The sequence below is a fragment of the Cyrtonyx montezumae genome, unplaced genomic scaffold (genome assembly GCF_038088225.1).
Source record: "Cyrtonyx montezumae isolate F1298 unplaced genomic scaffold, pur_monq_1.0 scaffold_16, whole genome shotgun sequence".
NCBI classification, from domain to species: domain Eukaryota; kingdom Metazoa; phylum Chordata; class Aves; order Galliformes; family Odontophoridae; genus Cyrtonyx; species Cyrtonyx montezumae.
The window spans coordinates 9,306,218-9,326,654 of NW_027071892.1; the positions used below are offsets into that span (position 1 = coordinate 9,306,218).

The 20,437-nt window shown below is 55.6% G+C and overlaps 1 protein-coding gene and 1 non-coding gene across 2 annotated transcripts; one reads left to right on the forward strand and one right to left on the reverse strand.

Annotated features, from left to right (window-relative positions):
• Window positions 1–408: 408 nt before the first annotated feature.
• LOC136046487 (small nucleolar RNA SNORD60) lies at window positions 409–496 on the forward strand. The gene has a single exon (XR_010621986.1). It is a non-coding gene; the product is annotated as a small nucleolar RNA SNORD60 (small nucleolar RNA).
• Window positions 497–2,772: 2,276 nt separating this feature from the next.
• RAB26 (RAB26, member RAS oncogene family) lies at window positions 2,773–20,395 on the reverse strand. The gene is made up of 9 exons (XM_065732757.1): window positions 20,213–20,395; window positions 18,482–18,592; window positions 5,449–5,490; window positions 4,802–4,868; window positions 4,668–4,720; window positions 3,916–3,981; window positions 3,470–3,526; window positions 3,190–3,266; window positions 2,773–3,051 (listed from the first exon to the last, which is right to left on the reverse strand). The coding sequence occupies exons 1-9, from the start codon at window positions 20,393–20,395 to the stop codon at window positions 2,949–2,951; spliced, it is 759 nt and encodes a 252-aa protein (XP_065588829.1). The 3' UTR covers window positions 2,773–2,948.
• Window positions 20,396–20,437: the final 42 nt, after the last annotated feature.

The following is a 20,437-nucleotide window of genomic DNA, read 5'->3' on the forward strand; positions in this document are numbered from 1 at the left end:
CCGCCAGCCCGCTCCTCTTCGCGCCGCTGCGACGGCCGGGACTACAATTCCCAGCAGCCCTTTCGGCACAGCGCTGATTGGCGCTCCCGCCGTCACTGCGCGCTACAATCACCTTTGCTACTGGTTTCTCCCGACACCCCGCGGGAGCCAATCGGGAGACAGCAGACCACGCCTCGGGCCACGCTGCGCCGCGCGGCGCCATTGGAGAAAGGAAAAGCGGCGACCAATGAGCGCCGGGAGAGGCGGGACGGCGATCACCTCAGCTGCTCAGCATTGGCCAAGTCCACAGGCAGCCTGACCAATAGCGGCGGGGGGGTATGTATAAATTCTTCTGCGAGCGCGTGTTTGGCCCTTTCCAAGCGTGAGGTGAGTGAGGTGCTGTGCGGGCGGGCACGGTGAGGCGGGGCGAGCCGGGGATGATTCCTTTCCTTTCTGACACCTCGTCTGAGGGCGGCGGGCGGCCGCGGCCACTGCTGACGCTCCGCGGCTGAGGCTCGCGGTCCCGCGGCGGGGCCGGGCGGGGCGGCGCGGCTCTCTCTCACCGTGCTGCCGTTTCTCCTCAGGGCCCTGCGGGAAGCGGATCGCGGCGGGTCCCCGCTTTTCTCCCCGTGCGGCGGCGGTAAGTGGCGCCGAGCACGCGTGGGGAGCGGGGCCGCGCGAGGCGGGGCCGTCCCTCAGCGCGTGGCGGCCTCCGCGTGTCCTCGCGCGCTGCCGTGCCGGGCTGACGGAGCAGCCGACGGGTTTAATAAAGCTTTAAAACACAATTCAGCTTTAGCTCCCGTTCCTCCCCGCGTGGCCCTTCCACGCAGCCCACTGGGGGCGTCCGGATAAGGTCAGAGTACGAGCCGGTCGCTGCTGTAAGCGATGGGCCGGCGGGGCCGTAGCGACGGTAGCCAAAGTAGCCGCGGAGATTGCTTAAAAAAGTTTATTAACAGGAATGAAACGTAAAGCTGTAAACAAGAGCCGGCGTAAATGAGAAGTGCGAGGAGCGCCGGGTCCTGCGTGGGTGCACTGAGCCACGCTCCGCCGCTTGGCGGCGGTAAAGGCCAACGGGTGAAACGTGGCCCCGTGTGAGGAAGGGCGTCAGCAGCAAGGTGGGGCCCGGGGAAGAGGAGCAGAGGGGCTGTGTGGCAGGGTGCGGGTGGGAGTCGAGCCTCACTGAAGTGTAGGCGTGTTAAGAAGTGCCACAGATGCAGTCCTGATGTTTCTGCTGCTTAGGTCCTGATAGGTATATGCAAAGAGCAGTGTTTGTATCTCTTCTATTTTAATTTTTTTTTGTTTGCTTTTGGTCCCACATTAAAGAACCAAACAACAGCCAGCTTTTTCTTCAAGGTGGAAAGTACTGCTCCCTCAGCAGGCTGTGGGCTGCAGGAAGTTCTGCTCCTTTTTTAAACCTCAGCTAGCAAGCGTGTGCTGCAGCCCCGAATGAGAATGGAGGTAGCTGTTAGCAGCCTCGTGGAAGTTATTGATCAGCTGCAGGAGCTCAACAAAGTAGCACAGAACAGTTTGACAGATTTCCACTCGCTTCTTATAGTGCCTGATCAATGTGCAGGGCAGCAGCTGTGATGCTTGGAGGCTAGAGGGGAGGCTGTCTCTGCTGGGGCCAGATAGGGCAGGGCAATTGTTAGAGAACAAGTGATTGGCAGGGCTGATGAGAAACAGGAGGCTGTGTGCTGCAGTCATACCCCAGGAATAGGTTTTAACAAAACCTAAAGACCACTGAAAGACGTTTGTCCCTAAAAAGCTTTTTATGAAAAAGTTTGCTCTGTGCATTGCTGTGCTGGACCTGTTTCAGTGGCACATTGTTTTACTGCCTGACTCCTGAGCTGAGGGTCCTTGTCCTCTTTAGGAATACTGCAGCTCAAGCTGGCAGAACGCAGGGCAGCTGCACCCAGACTACTGCTGAGAAAGCTGGGGTTTGGGGAGTGAAGGGTGGGTTGACTTATGTGATCTGTTTAGGGCAGTGCAGGGAGGTTCAATGCAGTGTGCACCTGGTGTCAGTGCATGTGGAACTGCTGATTAAGAAAATTGCCAAAGGCCAGACACATCATCCAAATTTGTACTTTGAAGTGCAACTTGGAGAAAAGCAAAAGCCAAATGCTTGGCACCAGACAAAAGGGGTGAGGAGTCCATTGAAGAGAGCTGGCAGAAGAGTCTTAGACCTGTACAATCAATGCCTATGGCACTCCTTTCTTCTGTTAGAAGTAAGAGCTGCCCAAGAGAACTTTGAAAATAGCAAAGCATTGTTGTGGTCTAAAAATGCTATCACACTTACATAAAGGTATTTAGAACAAGCTGCAGAACAATTATCTTCTCATTAAGTTACTGGAAATGGCTGTAGTAAGAGAACCAAAGCCTTTACCAAACAGATAAACAGTCAGGAGATCTCTGTACACAAACGCATGTGTTTGCAGGAGCTCACTCAAACAGACATCTAAGCTCTTGTCTTCCACTGGGAAGAGGAGAAATCTTCATCAAGGAGGTGTGTTGCAACATGAGAAAGACTGACAGAAGTAAGCAGCTACAAAAATGGTTGCCTTGAAAACAAAGCCTTCCTGTGTGCCTCAGGCCAGGGATCTGAACAGCTGAATTCCAGGGATGTGGGAAGTGGGAATTCAGGATTTGTCCTGCCAAGGTGTTTGGTGGGGTGTGGGCACTCTCCCACATCATCACCCCCAATGCTAAGTGGCTCTGGGCAAGGCAGGAGTGGAGCAGCTGGGAGAGGTGCTGCTTCTCTGCAGGGACTGGAGCACCTGTGGGGCTCAGGGAGCAGCACAGCCAGCCCAGTGCTGGCCTGAGGAGCTTCTGGTTTCACCCCCCCATGCCTCAGCTCACCTTTTATGCACATACAGACACAAGACAGACATGCACACACTGTCCACGAGGAGAGAGTGCTGCGCACAAACATGTGGCATGAGTCCCTGTACAAATGCACTGAGTGCATCACATCAGAACCTGCAGCAGCCTGAGCCTCTCACTTCCTTCTTCACGTAGTCGTGGAGCTTGAATTTGGGCTCGTTGGGCAGCTTCATGGACCTGTGTTTCAGTTCTCTGCAGGAAGGGGAAAGCACATTACCTCTCTGCCCATGCAGCCTACTTCTGAGCTATATTACACTAGCCCCTCCACAGTGACCAGTGCATGCTGTCCTCCCCACACCCAGGAACACTCCCCTTTCCCCCCTCCCTTACTTTGCAATGGCTGTGAAGGCTAAGTCCACATTGAGGCCGCTTTTGGCACTGGTCTCCATGAAGGGCACCCCGTACTCCTGCAGGACAACATTTGTACAGAGCTTCAGAAGTGGTATGAGGACACAGAACTAAAGAGGGTAGCAGAAGTTTAAAGGATGAGTAGATGAGGGAGATGAGAATGAGACTAAGGGTGAATCCCACTGCAGTTACCCCATGACTATGCTGCCTGCCCAGCCTGAGGATAACAAATACCCCCACTCGCCAAGAGAGCCTCCCGTACCTTAGCCAATTTTTCTCCATCTTCTCTTTTCACCACTCTGTCCTGGGCTGAATCCACCTGCCAGCACCAAAACAACAAAGGGAGATTATGTGGAGACTCAGCATTAAAGTAAGCCCCATGGCCCAGGAAAGGTTTAATTCCCTCCCATCAGCAGAAGCAGCAATACTCTGGCAGCACTGGGGATCAGGGGCTCAGATCTGCAGGGTGAGCACAGGACACTGCTTCCATCACCTCAGCTCAGCGCAGCATTCCTGGGAGGGACTCTGCGGTCTGTGCACCAGGAGGGAGTTGGGAGGAGCACACCTCTGGGATGACAGCATCCCTCCTTGGGACAGGTGGCCACTTCCTGTGCCTCTGCTGGTCCAAAACACACAGCTGCAAGGCTGTGCTGCACCCACCCCTGCCCACATCATCCTGGTAGGACCAGCTCAATGGGGCCAGCTCACCTTGTTTCCCAGTAACATGAGGACCACGTCCTGCTGCGCGTATTCTTGAATCTCTGTCAGCCATGCCTGGAGGGAGACAACCAGAGATGGGCTGCAGTGAGATGGGCTCCAGGAAGAGTTGGCAGGAAGAGTTGGCTGGGACTGCCCAGCCCTGGGCACCGGGTGCCATGCATGGGGAACCTGTGGGTGTGCAGGGAATGAGGGGCAGTGGGATGTGGTTCTCCTCTGCCCAGGTTTGCTGCTAAGGCAATAGGGCAACGTGGGGATGCGCTGGAGCATAGCAGGGACAGGTGAGCGCCTCGCTGCTCACCAGCAAGCTCTCCACCTGGTGCTGTAATTACACATGGTGTAAATCTGCCACTGAACCAAATCCATCAGCCCTTCTGGTTGCCAGGAAAGGGAAAACATTGTCTGCACGTCCTTTGGCGTCCTCACCGACTGCAGCCCTTGGGGAATGACCGCGTCTCACACTGCCAGTATGCACCTCCCACAATGCCACCTCTGTGCTGGGGCAGCACCAAGCACAAGCTCCTTCCAGCTTTCTTTTTTCCCCAGGCTCCCCAAACCCCACTCATCACCAGCACAGAGCATCACGAAGGCTGCCAAATCCCCACCCCACCTGCAGCCAACAACCCACAGTTTGTTCTGAGCACCAGCCAGGGCTTCAGGGCTTAGGGAGCAACAACAGCACCCCAGAAACACACAGAACTGCCCAAAGCCATCAGGAGCAGACCGGGAGGTGCCACACATACCTGGATGTTGTCAAAGGACGCCTTGTTGGTGACATCATACAACAGGAGCAGGGCTGTGGAGAGAGTGGTGGCTGTTAGTGGCAGCACCATGCTGGGCTCCCCGAGCCCCCCGGCCCTGCTGGGGACGTGCTCACCGTGGGCATCCCGATAATACGCGTGTGTGACACTGCGGAAGCGCTCCTGGCCGGCTGTGTCCCAGATCTGCAAGGAGAGGAGAGGGGAGAGAGCATCATGGCAGCACTCAGAGGATGGAAACAGCACACAACCATCGCGTGCTGCAACCCCACAGTTTCTTGGGAATTTTGTTTCTAACTGCAACCTAGGGGCTGATGTATTTGCACATGAGCAGTTTACAGCTGGAGAGGAGCTTTCTGAGGACGCTAAGAGGAGAAGTGACAAGTGTAATAAATATGTAAGCAGCACTTCCCCGTTCTTCAGCACATCTGACCTCAGGGACATGATGTGTGACAAAGGGCTCGTGACCTCCATCGGAAATGGACCAACAGGATGCATGGGGACCATGCATTGAATTGATCCAGTTTTAACACAATGATGTTTCCAGAGCACTGAGCTGCTATCGGGAAGATGGGTACAGCTGGCATAGCAGGGCTGCACATGCACACGTGCACATCTGCATGCCAAAACAGCTGGCAAAGTGGGGACAGGGTGTCAGCTTCCAAGCACAGGATGGAGGTGGGACACTTTGGGCCATCCCCAGCCCTGTGGCTCGGAGGGGTTTTCCTGCACCCTGAACACTGTGGGCGCAGCTCCAAGGACTCACCTGCAGCTTCACCTTCACCCCGTCCACTGTCAGCACCTTGTTCTGCAAGATAAGAGAAAAGCAGCGCAGCGCTGAGGCCAGGAGCTGCTGCCCTGCACCAACTCTGCCAACGCGTGGATGCTGATTTTCTCTCCCCTTTTTTTACATTTGCACAACGCAGCTGCAGTGCCTGTTGGAGCATTTTGCAATTTGCACAGCGAGAAGATCATTTCCTGTGTCTGCTGCAAGTTACATTTATTTGGATACTTAAATCTTTGTGTCTGCAGCGCCGATTTAATGTGGTGCACGGCTCAGGCTGGACCACCTCTGGCAATAAATTAATGAGTGCCAGCATCCCATCTTAGCAGCCTTCAAGAGGCACAGCTAACCACTCCGTATTCACTTAGGAGCTTGTACAGATATGCTCTTCCTGCTGCCCTTACTTGTTGCTCTCCCAGCAAGCACTGGGCTGGATCCCCACAGCCATCTGGGGCGAGGTGATGCCTGCAGTGCCCCAGCTGGGGCCAGGCACCGTGCTGAGTGCCCTCTCCCTACATAAACAACTGCAGATAACGATCCAGCAGCTCCCACAACAACACCAGGATGCTCAGCAAATTAATTGGCCCCAACAGCGATTGCTGTGTGGACAGGCTCCAAGGTGAGGCTTGAGCTGTCACCATGTGATGTGCAGCAGCAGTGCCTGGCCAGGCGGGCACAGGCACACACATACCCCTGGCACCACCAACCACAGTTTTCCTATTTGGTGCCACACACTCCCAGGCTGCTCCAGGACTGTTTGCAGTGCACCACCAGCTCCTTGGGTGCTGTTTTCAGAGCCCCACTGAAGCCAGCAGAGCTGCAGGATGGGCACAGCGAGGCACTCAGTGTCCCCAGCACCCACAGCCCCACGGATGGAGCATTAACCAAGCACAGTCCTAAAGATACAGCAATCCCAGAGCAAGGAGCAGAGATCCACAGAAATTAACACAGTAACCCCTAGGGAGTGATTAAAAAAGCCCCAAACAATGGTGCATGACAGGGCCAGGTGGGACAGGGTGGTGGCACCTGCATGATGCCAATCCCATAGCTTTCCATTAGAGGTGGCATCGCAGCTCCTGCTTGGCCGTGAGGAGGTGGAGAGGAGGATGGCGTGGAGCAAAAAAGCACGCTAAATTTACACTGTCTGCTGAAGCGGGTGCAGGGAGACGAACATGGATTATAAATACCTTCAAAGGCAGTGATGGAGATGAGGGAGAGGAGTGACTCACAACCCAGGAGAGGAAGAAGTGGGCAGCACGGCTGCAGCCGCAGAGGGGAAGGGGAAAGGAAAAGGTGCAGGTGCACAGCTGGAGCTGCTGATGGAACTGCTGCATCACAGCTTCAAGCAGCACCAGTGCAAGCACCTGGCCCAGCCTGGAGCCACTGCCTTCCTAACAAAGCATCAGCACATTTGCAGTTTGCCTTGGTAGGATGTAAAATACCTTGCAATAATTGCATGTTATTTTTCCAGGATGCCTGTTCGTTTCTTTGTTGTAATCAGCCAGCTCTCACTAAATATTTCATAGCACAAACCACATTGCTCGGCGAAAGGAAAACATTTGCCAGCGGCCACAGGTGATTCCCTGCAGGCGGCAGGAACAGCTCAGAGACCTGCGGAGCACTCCCTGCCCTGCAGCACAGCTCAGGATGATACCCATATCCCAGCCAGGCTGCAGACGTAGCTGTGCCTCACCCAGCACTGAGCAGTGGGGGCAGCAGCCCAGGATGCACGTGGCTACTCCTCGACCCTCTGCTGGCCGAATGATGCCCGGAGCACGACAGGCAGTGGCTGTGCTGCAAACCTCACTCTGCACACCACCTCGTGAGCACCAACACCTCGTTCAGTGCCTGTCCTCTGGAGGAGCTTAATTAAAAGCAAGCGAGCAGCAGCGGGATTCACACTAATTGCAACTGCCCTATTTTTTGGGTTGGGGGAGGATTCTTAAGCTTAATCACCATCTGGAAGAGCAGCAGGGAGCTGTGCATTGAGGTGCTGCAGGACAAACTCAGTGCAAGTGAGGTAGCACTGTGCTTGAGCACAGTCTCACACAGCACACTGTAACAGAGGCAATGCTTGCAGCAAAGCTGTCCGTGCGACTGAGCTCTGCTGTCACTCTCTGCATGTCCAGGAAAGCAGTTCTTACATGGCCTTTCACACAGGCTATGACAGTGCTGTTAAAGCATTTTCTAGTAGGGATTACAGTGTGGAACACTCAGAGTGTCTCTGTTGCAGGAACAAGAGGTTTGTAAGTTAAATTGTCCTCAGGACATCAGATAAATAAAGCTGGAACTTTGCAGCTGCAGGGGCAAAGCAATTACTGTACAGACCAACCTCAGTTATGGGCACTGTCACCCACCCAGTGCTGCACCCATGGCATGGTCCCACCCAGAACTGCCACAGGGAAGCAGAGAGGAAGGGAAGATCCACAGGCTGCTCCCCGCACCCCGCAGCTCCCCAGTGCTGTGCTTGCAGCTGCTGTTGGGGCACTGCCCACTGCAGGAGGTCCTACTGGGAAACACATGCAGTGCCCACCAAGGCCAGAGCAGCAACTTGAAGTCAGCGACTGCATGGACAACCTGACCTGCTGTTCTCTGCCTCCCTGCAGCTTTTCCACACATTAGCTCATTAATTAAGTAAAGCCTTAAGCATTCAAATGGGTACATGGATTAGCTTGCTTCACAATTAGTGACAAATCAAAAGCTGCTCACTGCAGCCCTCCAGCACATGGAGGGGGAGAACCTGAGGGCTCAGGATAACCCAGCCGCAGCATCATCTCCATGCACATCAATGGCACAGGGACAACGATGGCATGGGGAGACTCAGGGATGGGGACATGGCCACTCCCTGAGGACCACATGGCAGGGCAGGCACTGAGCCCAGCCTGCTGCTGGGAGTTCAGCCACAGAGTGGACATCACTGCCACCCCTGCACTGAGACTGGAACAGAATGCCACCAAATGCCATTGGTGTGCTCTGCAGGCAGACCCCAGCCACTCCCTAGGCACAGATACCCCACAGCCACAGGGCTGCACCTACAGACAGACACACACACACACGCACTGCCTGCGAGAGTGGCAATGGGAATGGATGAAGGATCAATATGGAAAGCTGCCCAGAGCAGCAGGACACTGCAATTTGCTCATTACAACCCTGGAGCTTCCCCAGGGCACGCACACGTGCTGCCAGAGAGCCCAGCACCCCTAGCCATGGCATCCCGACCTGGGCCAGCACAGGGGCTCTAAGAGAGGCCCTGCAAAATTCAAGAAGCCTCAGTGGGTAGACTTTAAGACTGAGGGAAAATGAAAAAATCCAACCCCTGCTCGCCTGCAGCCCAGGATGGCAGTTTTGCCTTTTTCCAGCATGCAGCTCACACTGATAACACAGCACTGAGCTGGGGCACGTGGGATGCTCTGAGGGAGGAAAGTCCCAGGTGAGAACATCCCATACCAAAACTGCTGTCACCATGGACCTCAGCCCCAAAGCATCCCTCAGCCCCACTCAGGGCCAGCCCTGCAAGGCAGCTGGTTGTAAACCTCCTGTGGTGTCTGATGGGGGAAACGCACAGCAAGAGAACAGCAGGTGAACAATGCTCATGAATCTGAAACCAAGATCAATTAGCAGAGGTAAATACAAGCTGGGAACAAAACCTAAAGTTCCAACAACTGCCAACAGACTCTAGAGCAGTACTGCTGTGCCCTTACTGCAGCTTCACATGAGCCCTCAGAGTGACGCTGGGTTGGTGTCCCCACGTTGGGGAGCAGCAGACGGGGCACAGCACCAGGCACAGCACAGCGCAGGGAAGGAGCCCACCTGCCCCTCTCCTCCAGGCCCATGCATGCTTCATTAAAGCACAATTAGCATCTCCCTGTCTGCCAGCCCTGCAGCAGATAAGATTCAGTCCTCTTTTTAGAGCAGATACACCGAAGAATTAGGGGCTTATCAGCTTCTATTCACATCGGTCTGCACATAAAAGGCTTTTCTGGCAAGAAGCAAAGAGATGTGACTCAGGGACAGATTAGGGGTAAGAGGATCTGCTGAAGATCACGGGTTTTACAGTAAGGCCCTCAGCATCCTCCCCTCAGAGCCCCCCTTCCCAGCCCAGCAGTGCCCATGGGATGGGCACATCATGATCTGGGAGCATGGGATGCTGCAGGGAACAGCCCCAAGGAGATGTGGGCAGAAGGGGCTCAGCCCTGCTTTATCACAGAAGAGAGATTTTTAGAATATCCATGCTGACTTCCCAACCAGGAGCCTTGGAAACAAAGGGGCAGGAATGGCACACCGATCCGTGCCAACACCAGAGATAAGTAACGTGGTGCTCAGCACATTTATCTTCATTTTCCTCACCAAAGACATAGCGTGGTGCAAAGCAGAACAGGAATCTCTACTGCATGTTTATTGTGGCATCAATTCTCATGTACAACGTACACAGCACCTGTCAATGCTACGGGGATGAAAAATGGGTCATCAATTAATGCTGTACAGGGAATTGTTTGCTCTGCTCCTGAGGGAAAACAAAACCTTGCATCAGTTTTTGTGCCAGAGAAGCATCAGAAATGAAATGATCTGCTCTGTTCAGCATCTCTCTACACTAGCTGCCCCAGGATGAGCCTTCACAGCCCTGATTGTAATCCTAATCCTTGGATCGGGGTCCTGGGAATCCCACCTGAGCACTGCAGCCTTGGGGCTGCTCCTCTGACCTCGTGTGGTCACAGCTGCAGGGCTGTGCCTTCCCCCAGCACAGTGGATGTACCCCGGCTCGATGGAGATGTGCTCCCCAGTTCCAGCCACCATAGTGTGCAATTAGTGGGGTCTGTGACTGCAGCTGGAGGTGCAGCCAGGCTTCTTCCTATCCAGCACCCAAAAGGATGGAAACCTGCATGAACTTTCAGAGATCACTTTGCAATCCAATTAAAGGAGATCAGGTTTGAGCATCCAGCAGGAAGCATCCTGGCAGCATCTGGCAGTAACAGAGCACCTTCTGCAAACAACACCACAAACAGCATTATTAAACAGCACTTCTCATCCCTACACAAATAAATAAATAAAGAATCCCACAGATCTGACAAATGGATCTGGAGCTTTTTATCGCATCCCAGCACAAACACACTCATCCTTCACCCACAGCTGTGCCGCCGGGCAGCTCTGGGAAGCCAAACTACTTCTAAGCAGGAATCCTGGGTCCAGCTGAGCCTTTCAAAGGAAGGATTTAGGGAAAAGAGAGCAACTAAATGACTGCAATTCATTTTGTATGACTCCACTGAGACACCGGCAATGTGCAATATATATGAGGTCTTGGTGCTTGGAGCCCATCCCTGCTGCAAGCCAGCCCTGGGTGCACGATCAACTTTTCTGCTCTCCAGCAATATCCCCAGCTCTTGCATTCCTATTGCTATCAGAGCAGGCTCTCTGCAAGGTTTCTACATCGCTGCTTGGAGCTGCCAGCTGGGAGGTGACCCCAAAGAGCCCCCAAGGGAAAAAACTGTGGGGGCACCAGTGGCAGAAGCCATGGCCTGGCCCCACCTGTCCCACAGCCACGTGGGACCCACAGCACACCGGAGGTGCTGGGCAGCACTGCTGAGCACTGACACATTTCAGATGGTGAAGAAGGAAACACAGCTGCATGCTGTGATGGAAAGCAGGCTGCTCCAGTCCGGGTGCAAGGCTCAGAGCAGGCACGCCGCAGCCCCTCCCAGACCTATCTTTGGCATCTCGCTGCACCTCGGCAGCAATGATAGCAACGATGCTGTCTGCCAGGCACAGGCTGTGCTGCAGCGTCTGCGCTGGGAATGGAGCTGATGGGCACCTCCTGGCACCCACAGCTTTGGTCTCCTTCCACCAGCTCATGCTTCCCCTTTGCCAGATTCGCCTCCAGTGCCAGCACCCTGCAAGCAAAGGCTGCCACTGAGAAAATGTTCTATCTTCAGGGAGTGAAACCCCAACCAACCTTCAACTCCTGTCACAGCACAGATGCAACCCAGTGAAAGTCAGATGAAAATGCCCAGCGAGCAGCCACGAGTCACTGCAAACACATCCTGCACCGCAGCACCCAGGGACTGCGAGGGGCTGAGCACAGCAGGCACTCTGCTGCAGTGCACTGCCACAAAGATCTCCATCCACGAATCAGTTTTTTTCCACAGCAGCAGATGCCCAAATCCTGCTGCCCCAGCACCAGGGCAGTGCCAGTGTGCACCAGGCTCTGCTCCATGGAGCGGGCATCTGCAAACCCTCCTGCAAATCAAACTGAACCCAAAGCCGCCTGCAGCCACAAGGGTGGGATTTGCCCAGGTCTCATGAGTGAGCTGTGCTTTTAGCAGCAATGTGACCTCACGTGTGTCAGTCTTCAGTGGGGAAAAAACACATATGCCGTGCAGTAACACTTACTCAGGAACGAAGTTATTTCGGGCACTGTGAAGCACCTCTCACATTAAGTCATGCACATTAATACATGTTAATGGGTTCAAGAAAGCCCTGCGTGGCACAGCACCCACAGCACCCGTGTCCCTGCCAGCCCTTCCCCAGGCTGGCACTGCTCGGGGCCGCGTGGGCTGCCCAGCACTGCTGCCAAAACCCACACTCAGCTCTAAAAAGAGATGCTGTGAGTAGCAGCGAGCCCTCAGCATTTCCGCTACAGCAGCAAGCGTGCAGCGAGTGGGGCTGTGCACACCAAGGAGCCCACGCGAGCTGCTCCGAGGGAAAGTGCAAAGGGAGCCAAAGGTTCTGGGCAGACACAGGCTGGGTGAACCCAGAACAGGGATGGGGCTGACTTCATGCACAGGACCTTGGCTGTGTCAGTGGATGCAGCTTCTTTCCACCACTGGGTCGCAGTCTGCAGCCATCAGTATAACACCAGGAAGCAAACCCCAGCAATCCTGACCCAATGCTCAGCATCACCACCCAAGCATCTGAGCAGGGTCCTTGCCAGCAGGGTCAGCGTGCCCCAGAGAGGGGCTGGCTCTGCCTGGCAACCCCCTCAGCCTGGATCTGTGGGGAAAAATTCATGAATGGGCATTTTTTTAAGGTTCAGAGCAAAGGACATGGTGTCAATGCCATGAACTCTCCATGGCAGGAAGGGAACTGGGAATTATACATATATCGGATCAATGAATTGCTCACAGAATCACTGAACCAGTGAATCCATCATACAATCATGGAACAAATCACAGAGTCACCGAATGCCCCGAGTTGGAAGGGACCTCAAGGACCATCACTGGGATGGCAGCGTGGGGCCAGACTGGGGGCAGAGCTGCCTCGGCCTCATGGGGTGACAAATCCCAGCACCAAAACCCATAGCAGCACAGAGGGCCCCACTGATCCCGGGGCCAAAGCCCAAACAGTGCATGTTCCATAAGCCCTTCCCTTCCCACTGCCATCGGAGCCCGCTGGCGAGGGGAGGACGGCAGAGTGGTTTCCATAGAGACACCCGCGTAAGCAAAGCTGGAAAAGCAAAAGCCTCCATTTCCCAAATGTGTCACTTGGGCATAGGAACAGCATGGCCTGAGAGCCAGCAGGAAAGCATCTGCAGGTGCACTCAGGATTCAGCCGGGGCCCACGAGATTCCAGCTCGCTGCTGGTCCGTGGTTTCAGGGCACGGAACTGATGTGGGATCGTATGCACAAGTGCAGCTGAGCACAGATTCCCTCCATTAAACAGCTTTGGCTGAATTTAAAACAAAATGAAGCAAAACCACACCAAATGTTCGCAATGGGACCGGCTGCATCCCCACAGCAGTGCTGTGCTGGTGCTGACATGGTGGGTGTGCTCCGTGCCCCGGGATGTGCACCGTCCTCTGGAGCCGCACAAGCTCCTGACAGATATTACATGCAATCAGGGAGAAATATTTTCTCCCACGCAGGCATAAATATGAAATATTTGCTGTTGTTTCAGAGAGGTTTCTGCAGTCCTTCGAGGTAATGATTTGGTGCTTAGCCAGGGTTAAAAATACACCGTGCTCCTGTTGGACAAACAGAGCCATGGAGTGCTCTGCACAGCGAGCACCGGATGGAGCAGGGACAGTGCAGCACTCCTCCAGCACTGACCAAAAGGAGAACCCCATGGGGAGGGCGGGGATGTCCTGCGCAGGAAACCTCCTGGCTCCCACTGCCCTCCTCTTCCTCCCTCCTCTCCTTGTGCCCCCAGCAGCCATCAGCACTGATGCTCAGTGTTTGGTTTCCTCATGGCAGAGCTCTGCGGGTAAACAAGCTCTCGATCTGCCCATTCCCCATTTCCATAGTAACCAGTACCCCCCCTCCCCCCCCCCCCACTGCCAGCCAAGGACGAGTGGACAATGGCTCAGACACAGCTCCTTCCCTCCACAAACACTGCTCCCGTGCTCTGGATGGGATTCTTTTCTTAAACGTTTCCATTATCCGAAGGGAGGGCCGTTATTTTATTTTCTATTTTCATCCAAAAGGAGATGACCACTGGAGGACACCGCCTGCTGCCAGCGCAGGAGCACGAGTGCCAGGACACCATGCTCTGCCACCAGCATGCACTGCCAAAACCCATTCCCTGCCCGGACACGGGGGTGACTGCAGGAGCCCAACTGCCATAGCCACAGTGTCAGCACCCACTGCACTCCAACACCCAACCACAAGTGCTGGGTTGCTGACTGCATGGCCAAGATCACCAGGACCCGCTGAGCTCTGCTGCATTCCACTCCTCCAAAGGCTCCTTTACTCCGAAACGTGCCGCAGCGTGCTGGGGGCACATAATTAATCGGCAGTAATGAATGAGTCAGCAGCAGCTCAGGGAGAGGCTGCCCACGCTGTCTCTGCGTTGGGTGCACGTGGACTCGTGGCACCGCACCCAGGACCCCGCTGCAGTCAGCACCCACTGTTCCCAGGGGAACTCTGAGGGACGGCCCCCAGCAGCCGGTGCTGGGACAGACCATGCAGCCCCGCTTCCCTCCGCTGTCAAAGAAAATCTCAGTTCTGCACTGCTGAATTCAATATTTTATCACCAGCGGAAGATGAAAGTGAAATTAAGCCAAATTTATTCCATTAAATATTCAGACCGTTTGGACTCGCTCTGGCCCTATTTCAATGTTTTATGGGCTGTGAACCACCCCCTCGCAGGACCCGGTGATGAGCTGGGAGCAGCAACTCCTGCAGAATCCACCCCCTGCCCCAGTGCTCTCACTGCTGGCTGGGAGGGATGCAAGACTTCACAGCTGGGTTAGGTACCAAAGCCATTCTGGGCTGTAAGAGAGCCCCGTGTGCACCACGATCACCTTCACATCACTGCGCAAACTGCCTGAGAGTTTTCTTGCCTGGGCTCTGGGGCTCATGTAAAGAGCAACTCGAGCACTTTTTCGCTTTGAATGCATTCATCTCATTTCTTCCTGCCTTCCCCGGGGCAGGAATTGAGGCTGCTGCCCTCTGGGATTACCAGCTCACCGCCGTGCTGCAGAACCAGAGCACACTGAGGTTTATTATTTTCCAAATGTGAGAGCCAAAGAGACATGAATAAAACACCGTCAGCTGGGAGGGAGAGGGTGCAGCCCGCCAGGCTCTGCTCTCAGCATCTCTTGGCAACTGAGCCCTGCATGCAAATGACAACTTCGCCTTCGTGTGATCGGGAGCAGACTGCAAAGCTGCATCCCTCTGCAAGGGAAAGGAGCAGCAGCTGAAATCAAAGCAGGGCTCAGCTGCTCACGGGTAACGGCTATTGGAGAGGCTGTCCTGGGAGCAGGGAGCGGCTGCACAATGGTTGCTATCCAAATGTGAGGTCCCTGAACAGCACCGGCCCTACAGGAGCACCTCAAGCACCCTCTGAAGGCTGGCAGCAAGTTGGGGAGCTCCTCTGGGCAAACAGAGCTCAGCTCTCATCACAGCAACAAATGCCAAAGTATAAAATCGGCAACTGGCTTCTATTAACATTCAGAGAGCAGCGAGAAATGCTCAAGCAGAGCAAGAGCAGCTGGAGGGGTGCACCCAGCACAGGGCTCCCTCCCAGCCCCAGCAGGGCACCGAGCACCAGGTGAAATGGGCACTGCCCCTCGGGGATGTGTGCTGAGGACGTCCCCCTGTCCCCACACTGCTGCTCACGGCACTGCCAGGACATGCACATCCCTCAGCCCCTGCATGGGGACACTGGTGGGGTCACAAACAGCAACGCAACTCACAGCTTGTGCAAAGAACAATCCTGTCACACACCACTGATTGCACCTCCGGAGCAGCACAGGGCTGCACGTAACCACCTCGCTGCTCAGGGCCACCAGGGACAGCTTTTATTTACCGAGCACGGGAGCTGTTCCTGGGGGCAGATTAACAGCGGCAAGGCCAAGGATGAGCAGAGCAGTCCCTGCGAGCAGGGCAGGGTCAGAGCTCCAGGAAACATTCCCTGCGAGGGACAGCCCACGCAGAGCCGGAGTGGGGCTGTGGGGATCCCATGGGTCACGTCGGGAAAAGGAGCAGCAGAGCTGCTCCCCACAGACCTGTCTGTGAGGCTGACTGACACAGAAAGCATCTCCCCGGCTCAGCACGAAGAACCTCATTAGTGCCTCTTCCCAGGGAGAAAAGGCTCATCTTGAATTTTCTCTTTTATGTTCTCTCCTTTCAGGTCCAATTAGCACAAAGCCCTGAATTCACCCAACTCAGCTGGGCTCTGTGGGCAGCCCCTCTGAACCAACCCAGTCAGCTGCCACCCACTGCTGACCATCTCCTGCCGCGTTCCCAAGGCACGGCTGCTACAGCCCCACTGGGGAAGCTGGGATTCACCCCTCTGATTCCTAACATGGTTCTGTTTGAAGGCTCCTTCCTGCCTAAAGCACAAAGTTTTGGGGCAGCTCTGGGTGAGGTGAACTGCAGAGACACTGGATGAGGGCTCTGGAGACCCATAAGTCCCATGAGAAAGCAGTGCCTGGGGAGGAGGAGGAGGGAGAATGGTGCTCGACACAGCACAAGTGGCCACAGCTCATGGGAGGGGATAACTGGGCACCCATTGATCAGTGTGTGCTGGGAGTCCCAAAGCTGACAACATCAGAGGTGTTTAACATGGGTTGTTCCCCAGTGGAACGGGGCAGTGATGGGCAGAGATCTGGGTGCGTGGTGGTGGCCAGAGCCTGGAGCTGACCTCAAACACTCCCACCATGATCACTATGGGACAGAAAGCTGAAGGACATCTCCAAACCCAAAAGCCAATGGGTTCCACTCTGATGCATTTTATCCTAATGCCAACATCGTGATTTTCCCAGTCTGTTTGGAAAAGGAAAGGCTGCTATTTAAATCAAAACATTTTTGTTCTTTGTTTAGGAGAGAATTATAAATAAACAACAAAATGTGAACGACTCTCCATAACATAAAACAACGGGAGGGAAAAACCTAGGGGGTCATTAGGAATTGCAACGCCTGATTAATTTTATATGGATTTCTATTCATTTACATTTGCTCGAGCAGCACCATCCTGCAGCCATTTGCCCGAGCAGTCCCAAAGTATACAGCTGAGGGCCCCGGGTGCCCCATGGGGACCGGGTGAGGTCAGAGCAGAGCCCATCCTGAATTCAGAGCCACCCACTGGCACACATGGACTTGGGGGCTTCAGCCAGAAACCTGGCTTTGAATTCAGGGATGGCAAAGGAAGGGCAGTGTGACAGCTCTGTTATTAGCTGGATGCTAATTAAACACCAAACGTGCTCATGCAGCAGCAGCCTCTGGTACTCTCAGCCTGGAGTTCTGTAATTGTTCATTGTAACAGCAGAGGGGCACAATCATTCGGTGCCTGCAAACAGGATTATCATGATGGCAGCGGAGATGTACAATCACAGAACTATTTCCACGGCCCTGAAAAATGATGAGCATCTTACTGAGATGGTAATAATGAGGTTTGGACACACTCCTGATGTTTCCCGCTGCATAATCCACCCATTTTAGACCCATGCGCCTCCAGCAGCTCAATTACAGGAGTAAATTAACCCTAATTTGATTGCTGCTCGGTGGCAGTTGTTTCAGCACTCTGATCAATAAGTGACAGGTTGTAAGGCTGCCCTCGGTATCAGTCACTGTGATCGGTAATACGACGCTTTCCTTTTAAGAACACTTGAAATATGGTGTGGTTACCTTGGTATAACACTATGGGCTTTGATCCACCACTGTTTGTGTCCCCTGTGGCCTCACTGCACCAAGAGCTGCCATGCTTGAAACGCTCACACCTGAGCACAGGGAGAGCACTGCAGGAATAGTGGCACTGGAGCTTCTGTCTGTGCCCAGGACAGCATCTGTGCAGGCTCTGAATGAAGAAGGCAGCCAGAAGGGCACAGCACAGCCAAGGGCACCCCATGGGAACAAGCAGTGCGGGAACATCCACGGTGCTGACAGAGGTACTGTGCTGTCCTGCACAGTACCACACACCCCAGGCTGCCGCAGGGAGCAGAAGGGGGCTGGCAACCATCCTGCAACCTTGATCCATCCGCTCTTCTTCCAGCTGCCACTTCCAGACTGACACAGCCCATCAGCACCCCGGGGGGACGCTAGCTTGCCTATTTCCAGATCCCCCATTCAATCCAACACCCCCACCAAAAAGCCTCCGGGAGAGCCGGCCACCAGCTCCCAGCAGAGCACCCGAAGGCAGCGGCATTAGAAAACACTGCCTGGGCTATGGCCACTGCCCTCAGCCTGGGGAGGATGGGCTGAGGATGCACAGCCCAAACAAGGACACAGAGCTCCTGCACCGTGCCCCTGAGCTTTGCTTTGGACATGTTTGGAGGAGATGTTGGGCTGTGTCACTTTGTTATTGTTTTCTATCATTGTTTTTAACGCCAGGACACTGGCTTAGGGAAATATTTTCTCCGGGCAGATGGTCAGAGCCAAACAGTTGTGCGTACACAAACCCTCCCCAGGGCACGCAGAGGGCGCGCTCCCATCATCGCCGTGCAGAGCCGTAATTAGGCACTGCCGCAGCCATCAGCTGCCTCCTCCCCCCGCAGCCCCAGGGGTGCAGGGCCCCACACGGCCGGAGCAGCGTTTCGGTGTTCCGAGGACAGTCACCAACCCCAGGTAAACGCATCCCCACTTACCCTGAAGTCGATCCCCACGGTGGAGATGAAGCTGCCCGCCAGGAAGGCGCCGTCCTTGAAGCGCACCAGCAGGCAGGTCTTGCCGACCCCTGAGTCACCCACCAGCATCACCTGCAGGACGGAGGCACAGGGGTTAGGGGACGTTCTCCTGAAGCAGCCTCACCGCGGCCATTACCCCTCTGCAGCCCCATCCTGGGGACAAGCAGCTGCCCAGCCCTGCTGCACCACTCCGTGGCACTGCTCCACAAAGCCGGGGCACGGCACTGCCTCCGTGAGCCCGGCTGCCATTGTCCCTGCAGAGATTGTCAGCCCGTGACCAAACATCAGCAGTTCCAACACAGGCACTGCCCTGGGTCAAAGCAAACCCACACAGGAGCCAGCAGCACCAACCAGCACCACGGGCTCTGCCACTCTGCCCACTGTGCAGCTCTACTCAGAGCTGTGACACAACGAGCTCTGAGAAACCCACATGTATGTGTGGATCCAAGGGATGGAAAGAAGTCTTTTTTTTTTAGTACAAAATTTGAGTACAAAATAGCGGAGCTGATTTTCTTTTTTTTTAAACTTTCCAACACCAGTCCCCCGAGTGTGCCCACCTCTAAGCCCAGTGCTCCCAGCAGCACCACGGGGTGCTGGGCTCCCACGGAGGCTCTGCCACCAGGAACCAGCCCCACATCCACTCTGGGGAGCTGCTGCTGTCTGTGGGGCAGCTCAGCAGAGGGACCAGGGGAAGTACGTCGGGTAGGGCTGGCACCAAACACAGCACAGCACCCATCAGGGAGGAACACTGGGACACGCAGCACGGCCTTTTGCTGCACGGCATGGTGGGGTTTATTTGAGAAGTGAGCTCAGGGCAGCGTCCACGCGGGGTCAGCTCGGTATCAGTGCAGCTGTACCAGCAACCACTGCCTCGCAAAGGTCCAAACCCACAGCCCAAATCCTAACAATGCCACGGCCACACTGCAGGTGCTGCTCTCCTGGCACCGTGCACTGATGCTTGGACCTCACCGAAGCAAACACTGCCTTCCCCATAGCTCAGAGCCCCGCGCTGGGTTACACTGAGCTGTATTGGAAATGAGATGGGCTGTGCTGTGCTGAGCAGCCTCTGCCAGAACTGGGCTTGCGAGGGGCTTTGTGGGGGGCAGGATGCAGTGGGGCTGACGACGTGTTCGGGCTATGGCTCACAAGCCAGAACCCGAAGCAGTGAGACAGAGCCAGCAGAGCCCTTACAGGAAAGCACAAGCAGCAGACAGTTCAACAGCAGCCAGAGCAGACCCGACGCGACGCAAGGAAACCATCAGCCCGGTTTATAACCCAGTTCTTTACGTTGGTAAAGAGGGAGCAGAAGGTTATGGTAACGAATCCCAGCAGAAAGCCATCTATCACCACTTGCAAAAGTTGAGCGGAAGCCCTTCGGTGGAAGGCTTTGCACGGAACCTCCTGCGGAGCTGCCGGGTGGTGGGGCTGAGCCCCGCAGGTGTGGGGCAGGGGATGGCAGCGGGAAGCGGGCGGCCCCGGTACGGGGTGGGGGGGGTAAGGGCACGACGGTAGGTGCCCCACGGCCGCCCCATCCCCAGGGAACTTGCCGGCGGTCGCGGGGAGCTGCTCCGCTCCGCACGGCGCGGAACGGCACGGCGCGGAACGGCACGACCCCACGCAACCCCGGGCACTCCCCGCTTCGCCCCGGCCCGCCCCTCCCCGGGCATCCCGTCTCCCCGCAGCCCCTCGCACCTTGAAGGTGAGGTCGTAGAACTCTCCGCTGCTGCTCAGCGAGGGCCGCCCGGGCGCAGCACCGCCGTTCCGGGGCAGCTCCGGGGCGGGCGCGGGGCTCCGCGGGGCGGCGGCGGGGGGGGGCAGCGCGGCGGAGGGCGCGGAGCCGCCGCCTTTGCTCCGTGCCGCTTTCTTCCGCGACATGCCGGGGCCGGGCGGCCGCGCTGAGGGCGCGGGGCTGTGCCG

Coding starts and splice junctions, on each gene's coding strand:
- RAB26 (XM_065732757.1), bottom strand. CDS start 20,395: ATGTCGCGGAAGAAAGCGGCACGGAGCAAAGGCGGCGGCTCCGCGCCC. Junction 18,593..20,212: donor TCTACGACCTCACCTTCAAG/GTGCGAGGGGCT, acceptor TCCGTCCTGCAG/GTGATGCTGGTGGGTGACTC. Junction 3,267..3,469: donor ATGGAGAAAAATTGGCTAAG/GTACGGGAGGCT, acceptor GTTGTCCTGCAG/GAGTACGGGGTGCCCTTCAT.